The sequence below is a fragment of the Dendronephthya gigantea genome, unplaced genomic scaffold (assembly GCF_004324835.1).
Source record: "Dendronephthya gigantea isolate DGI-Jeju-01 unplaced genomic scaffold, DenGig_1.0 000016F, whole genome shotgun sequence".
Taxonomy (NCBI): Eukaryota; Metazoa; Cnidaria; class Anthozoa; order Malacalcyonacea; family Nephtheidae; genus Dendronephthya; species Dendronephthya gigantea.
The window spans coordinates 821,104-828,381 of record NW_021163026.1 but is presented as its reverse complement, the minus strand read 5'-3'; the positions used below and the strand labels follow the sequence as shown (position 1 = coordinate 828,381).

The 7,278-nt window shown below is 38.6% G+C and overlaps 1 protein-coding gene across 1 annotated transcript; it reads left to right on the top strand.

The window, feature by feature from the left end:
- Nucleotides 1-1,083, top strand: LOC114520665 (multicopper oxidase abr1-like). The gene has a single exon (XM_028540986.1). The coding sequence runs from the start codon at nucleotides 1-3 to the stop codon at nucleotides 1,081-1,083; it is 1,083 nt and encodes a 360-aa protein (XP_028396787.1).
- Nucleotides 1,084-7,278: the final 6,195 nt, after the last annotated feature.

The following is a 7,278-nucleotide window of genomic DNA, read 5'->3' as shown; positions in this document are numbered from 1 at the left end:
ATGCCGGAAGTCAGTGGCATCGCTTTTCTAAAGTATAAAGGGGACGAAATTACACTAAACGTGAACCCCTGCACGGAAGAATGTATAGCGTTGAACTGTCCTTTCCAGAACTACCCTGAGGGTTATGTTCCATCGTATCGTTGCACCAACGTGTACAACGCTCTTAGCCTGCTAGTTCCAACCCCTCCAAATGAACTTCCAGACGACCCACAAGCACAAGAGTTTTTTTTCGACTTCATTTTCAACCCGGGCCCAACGATCAACAGTGTTAAAAATGGGTTACCAGACATACCTTTCGACATGAGCGATGGACCCGTTCCAGGCGAATGCGCGTATAGCCAAAACCCGCCCTGCGGTGGCGTTGAATGTCCGCACGCGGTTTATGTTAATCAAATACCTAGTTCAAAGTCCATCGAATTCGTCTTCTCCTCGCTACCAAGAAGTCAAAGCGAAGATAGTATATTGGATCTGGGAACACATCCTAACCATATGCATGGTCATTCATATTGGGTGACAAAAATCGCCTACCCAGAGTATTTCGCGAATGGTACAATAAAAAAAGAGAACAGCGATATAGAGGTACCAGATTGTGGACATGGTGACTGGAGTGAGGGTAGACCACATATAACCCCTGTTAACGACACAACGATACGCAAGGATGTGATCATCATTCCTGCTGGTGGTTATGTTGTAGTTAGGTTCCGTGCAAAGAATCCAGGATGGTGGATCATGCATTGTCACATTGACCCTCATCTTAACAATGGGATGGCGATTTCTATCGGGGAAGAAACCGAGTGTATTAATCCACCGCCAGATAAAATGATGGACCCAACTGCCAAGGAATTCTGCTGGAGTGTTGAAGAATTTAAAGAAAAGGAAAAGCATATCGTGTGTCCAAAGGGCACCAAGAAACAACATCAAGTGATCCCCGGCAAGGAGAGATTTATCCCGAATAAACCGGGTGAAGAATTATATGTCAAGAGTGAGATGGACAAAGAGGAATGGAAAGGTGCTGGAGAGGAATGGCGAAATACAAGATTTATTCTGGAGAAGTACAAGAAGAAAATGCAGAAATGTTCTTAGAAAGAACAATCTCTTTCGCGTTTAAGTATATTACTTAATATGGTTTGTAGTTTAGAGATGCAGTCTTAGATTCAAGGGGATTATTTTGTTTTTACGTTTATTGATGCATCAAATATATCAGTCTTTTGAATTGTTCGTAGCATCATGCATTTAGTACATGAGTTGTATAAGCTATATTTTTGTCTTATTATTACTATATGTATTGCCAACTTTAGCCTAAAACTTTACCATTTCGCACGTTTAACATAACGACAACGTAAAATTAGTCATTGTTTTCCTTGTGTAATGAGTAATAATAAATATCTTTGTCCTAACTAGCGCCGCGTTCTGCAAGTCATTACTGGAGAGTTGGAAGTTAGGGTTGGAAGTTAGGTTAGGGAGGCGGGACGGGGGGGGGGCTTTAGGGAGCAACAAAAAGCGCCCCCAAAAAATATTTTTTTCTCAATGTTGGTAAGCAAAACATTTTGAATATTTCTATACAACATTGCTACCTGCTGTTCTTATAACTCTCTTTTCATCCGAATGCACGCATTCCATAAAATTGTTCCCTATATTCAAGGAATGGGAAAAATCAGTGTTTAAACCAGTGGTTTAAAGCAGTAACCCTCAATTACTTAAGGGCTTTTCGCTGTCGCACATTAATGAGAAAAGCGGACACCGAAATGTCTTCACTTACTCAGTATATATTTTGAGTAAATAGAGTGAGCAAAGGCTTGGCAAACATCAATAAAGAATATACTCGCATTGTCACACATGGCTCATTTTCGTATGAGAACTGATTTGTTGCAACTTGCAAGGCAAAATGGCAAAGCATTTAAACAAGCGACGCAAGCCAATTCCTCATCATTCATTTTCTTTTAAATTGTGCTCGGTCAAGGAAACCGCTTTAGTCGACTTAGTTATAATAATTAGAAAGAAAATTAAGACAAAGGAAATCTTTGTTGGATAAACGAATTCGTAGAAAACAGTCTTGAGAAAATTTATATTTTGAATTTGTCTTACAATCCCAACACTTCGCTAGTGGCGTTAAATGAAGTTAAAATGTTGACATCATGCATATGAAGGACAAGGGTTGAACAAACAACGGCGTCTAAAAGGAATTTCAGGTTAATTAAGGGCCTGTTTATATGATCCCGTCTGGCCGGGACGGGATGTTTTCATCCCGCTTAGCCGGGAAACTCGCCTAGGCGGAATGGCGTGTTTATATGGAGTCCATTTTGTAGTGCAGGTTCCTTCGACGGCATGTTTTATGGTAGAAAACGAATATGCCAATATATACACATGCTTCTAATGTATGTTAATCGCGAATCATCCTGGCCAAGCGGGATGAGTGTTTATATGGCAATTTCTCGTCCCGTCTAAGCGGGATCCCGGCAAGAAGTGCCGGGATCCCGCCTAGGCGGGATGGAAAAGTGGTCATAGAAACACTAATTAGTGTTTGTATTACAAGCGGGATCTCGGAAACTGTCCCTTCCCGGCTAGGTGGGATCATATAAACAGGCCCTAAAGGTGGTGTACAGTCAACACCGCAGAAATTGGTGTTTATAACGTCTCAACCGAAAAATCAATTCATGCACTGGTTCACAATTGTGCATTTCTGTATCGCTATCAAAAAGAAAACTACTGAATAACTCTAAAAGTTACTTTTCGTCTGCATTCTGCAATCTTTTGACAGCTCATCATACACATGCATCTGACAGCTGTGAAATGGCCATTTTGAGACTTATAGTAGCAACACACAAGGTTAATAATTTAGACGATTCGTTGTTGCCGTGTGCAAACTTTAAATCGTTTGTGCAAGACATATTTAGTGAGTGTTTATAATTGGCGTCTGTATCGTTTATACGACTTAATTGCTATCAAATCGGTGTCTCTATGGTTTATACGATTTAATTGCTATGAAATATTTACTTAAAGGTTGCTTCCTAAATATCAGAAGAACAACAGCAACAGGATTAGTCTCGCATGATCAGTAATTGCTTGACTCAGTCGCCCTCATATAGGTATTGTTATACTACAGGGGACCACGGCGCATGCGCAGGAGGAAGAGAAAAAAATTACAATCCACACGATTCATTCTCAAATGTAGCTATATCCAAATGTTGCGGCCTCAACAACAATCCGAAAAAAAACAAAAGATTAGAGTGTTGGTTGACAGCCGACACTCATATCAGATGCCTGCGCATATGGTCCACTCGCTTGCACACCGTATCAAAATTAGCCATAGCAAAGCGAATTTTACTCCCAAAAGTATGATGACATGATTGCTTCAATATAATCTGCGAAATGAAAAAGTTTTGTGGACAGAGACACTGTAAAACAACTTGAAATGATTTCGTGACCTTGTGAATGCGGTATAGTGTAATATCTATATTTAACACTATGCCACTTTATATATCCTTAATATCCTTAATATCTATATTTAACACTATGCCACTATATTAGTGTGTAGTCTATTTGTGCAGAATCAACCAGTGATGCAAGACATGCCAAGTTCAAGGACTTTCCTACAATCTTCAATTTGTTCTATTTCACTTGCAAAAAGTAACAAATCAAATTAAATTTAACCGTGACAGTACGAATATCGCCAACACGAGGTGATGTGTTGGTTAGGGTGTATTTCTTTTATAACTCCGCCCTTCAAGTCCTGGAATACCAACCTTTAAAATTGTTATCGATATTTGCGGAATCTGATTTAGGCAGTTGAGGTGACCTGTTGGAGGTGTTTACGACAACAAATAAGAGAGAAGTAAAATTCTTACTTCTCAGTTCTAAGGTAAAAACCTTCGTACTAAATTTAGTTAATCACGACAAGTGCTTGAAGCATGTCCATCATATTCCAATATTGGCTTTAAAACACGCAAATAAAGGCATTGTCATATTATAGAGAATCACGGCGCATGCGTACGAGGTAGAGGAAAAAATTACATCCCATCCGATTTATTCTCAAATGTACATCTAAATGTTCCAGCCTCGACAACAATCCGAAGTCAATCCCAAAACTCCGGAATAATGTTGTTTGAACAGCCGACACTCAGATACCTGCGCATAGTTATGCCTACACGCATGCACACCATACTCAATCTCGTGAGGGCAACGCGGATTTAGAGACCATTGAAAGTCGATAGCATCATCTGAAACACTTATACTTCAAATCTATATTTATATACTTATCTATAATTAACACATGCCACCACAATTTTATGCATGCATGTAGTCTATTTTTGCAAAAGCACTGAGCCAGATGGGGCGTGTTTACGATATTGGCTGAGCAAAGCGAGAAGTTAGATAGAGAAGTCTAATTGGGGGGTGTGTATGCATTGATATACTCGTCTTATGCCTGACTGATTTCTTTTGATAGGGATTGTTTTCACGCATATTTGAACATAAATATATACATATTCTCCCTAATTAAGATCCCAGCCACGACTCTGTGATAAAGCTTTTACATAAGACCAAAGCTAACATGTTATTTATGTACTAAGAAACCGCTGAAGATTACACTGAAAATAGCACGCACTGGCCTGTCATTAATTTGTCAGTACTCACTTGAGTTCTTGAAACCCTTGAGAGTTTGTTCCGACTGCGCATACTCGGTATAACGAGACTATATATCAAACAGATTTCAACAAACTTGTTCATAACTGTTAAACCATCATCTCATTATCAGCTTGGGTTGGCGAAGACTAGCAAAAAAAATCAGGTATGATTTTTTCTACCTTGTATTTCGCTGTGATGTACATTTCAATTTTGCAATTCTTTCCAGGTACAATATTACTTACAATATTCACTTCTTATTTTACCTCAACTTAATGACGTGTAACTTTTTTACTTTTAACTTTTTTACTCCTCTATAATTCCTTTACTTTCTTAGACTACAAAAATCAAGATACGCGCTGAAAATCAGGTTAGAATTTAAATTTTCTTGTTCCAAAATAATATTTTGATTCATCAAATGATTGAGTGTCATATAGACCACATCCGTGGTGCAAAACTGTTAGTAATATGACGCCAAGAACAAATAGTTGAACCGCACTGTTGAGTAATCTGTAATAATGCGGTTTTTCATTGAGAAAAGTGTTTACAACATACCTACTCGCTGAATTTGCGGCGTCACGCGATGTGATTGGCTAAGCTATTTACGATATATCAGCTCATATACGGAGAATGGTGAAAACAGCTGGTATATAGTACGTCTGAGAATTGTGAATTGAGAATTAGTTGTAATGAAGTTCTGAGTGTATTATAAAACAGATATAAACCTTCCTTTCGCTCACGTCGTTATTGGCATTCACCAAAGGACTTGTAGCCTGGTAATTAATGAACGAAACTTACGTTAAGCTAATCGTTCCCTATTGGCTATATAAGGAAGCAGTTTAGGGCGTTGGGGGCAGAGTTTTAGAAAAGGGCACATTCATTTTACCACAGCAACCACACGAAGAGTACATGCGAACTTGCAAATCCATGGGAGAACGCATTTTCAATAATATTACCGGTTAGTTTTTATGCGAAAAGTAGGCATCATGATTAAATGTTGAATTTATGATACTTTTATTTGGTAGCAAAGATAACAGGGCTGCCCCTGCTTGCCCCCGTAAGCAAAGGGCAGGGGGGGACAGCTACCCCCACTGTGCCCGTGGTTCCGGCGTCCCTGTGGCTAAGACTAAAAAGCTCGGTCGTTACTTATTGTAAAATGCCAAGCTCTCATTGGTTTAACTTTTAGAGTTTAGAGTAATATATTCAATACATAAAGGAAAATATTTTTCAGTTCTGTCAACGGAAGCTATAATATTGGCATTTGAGAAACTTGGAGTACGACATAGTAGTTTGAACTTTAGTATTTGCTTGCAAACCTTTTCATAAATACATTGCCATTGCGCTTTTTTTTTTATCTGCCAACTGGCGTATATGAATGCCACAATAAGTCAAAATGCCCTCAACTTCGAATGCCGAGTCAAATGCAAGCATTTTTAGCCAGGATTTTGTTGGCAACCATTTAATGGGAAAGGATGTCATCAACATCTGGAAAAATATGAATGCCTGTTTTGGAATTTCACGAGGGAAAGTGTTTTTAAAATAGCAATGATGTGGTAGAGCAAGATAAGTCTCAGATTATAGGTACTGTCGTCTCGTGCTGTTATTGGAAATCGCACACATTTTGGTGTTGATTTCACTCAGCATTCCTAAACTGTCAGTGTTAGTGCATGTAAAGGCGATCCAACGAGAAATTCTGAAAAAGATAATGCTTCTTTGAATTCAATGCCTTTAAATCCTTGACAGGAAATATCTGTCAAAGACTTGTGTCTTGAAGAGTTTTGATCTATCGTGTTGAATTAAGATGAACACTGTGTTAGGCGTGAATGTTACATATGTCTGTTTTCTAAAAAACATGTGGTTTTATTATACATTAAGAAAATAATATAAAGTTAGTTGACAAGCATTGAATGACGTATGCGACGTTTTATATTCAGTTGATATGTAAGTAGCGAAAACAAAAGTTCTTTATTGGTTAGATGCAAATGAGACAATAAATGCATGTTGGTTGCTCGTGAAGAATAATTAAAGCTAGTTTTTTTACAATCTTTTAGATCTGAGTTCCTTATCGTCTTATATCTGAATTCCTTATTTTGTGGCATTTTCCTTCAGGTTGCATGTTATCACGGTTATTTTATGTTGTCGCTTTCTCTGCCCATGTGAATGATGTGATTGTCGGGAGGGAACCCCATCTACACATCAGGGGCCGGTTGTACGAAGGCTGCCTGGATAGCGCTATCCACCGGATTGTGATTTTTTCACTTGCTTTGAAATCTCCCGTTGTTGGGTGCAAGTGTATCAAGCCTGGTTTCCATATGACGCCGACCTGTCGCCGACTCATTGTCTGTAATCATCCAAGGAGAAAATGATTTCAGAAAGACAAATTATTTCACTGATTCACTCATCAAAAATCACCGACAATAATACTTTGCCGTCGTCGGCGTCAAATGGAAACCATTTCATTAAATCTTAGTATTCCTAAATTCAGTACAATTTACTGAAGGTTCGCTTTAATAATTTTTCGTTCCAAATCTGATATTTTATTGCTTTTCAAGCATTTCCAGAACGATTGAAAAAATCACTATCCGATGGATAGCGCTATCCAGCTTTTGCACAACCGGCTGCATCTGTAGTATTGGAAAGACCATTGTAAAATCATTG

Coding starts and splice junctions, on each gene's coding strand:
- LOC114520665 (XM_028540986.1), top strand. CDS start 1: ATGCCGGAAGTCAGTGGCATCGCTTTTCTAAAGTATAAAGGGGACGAA.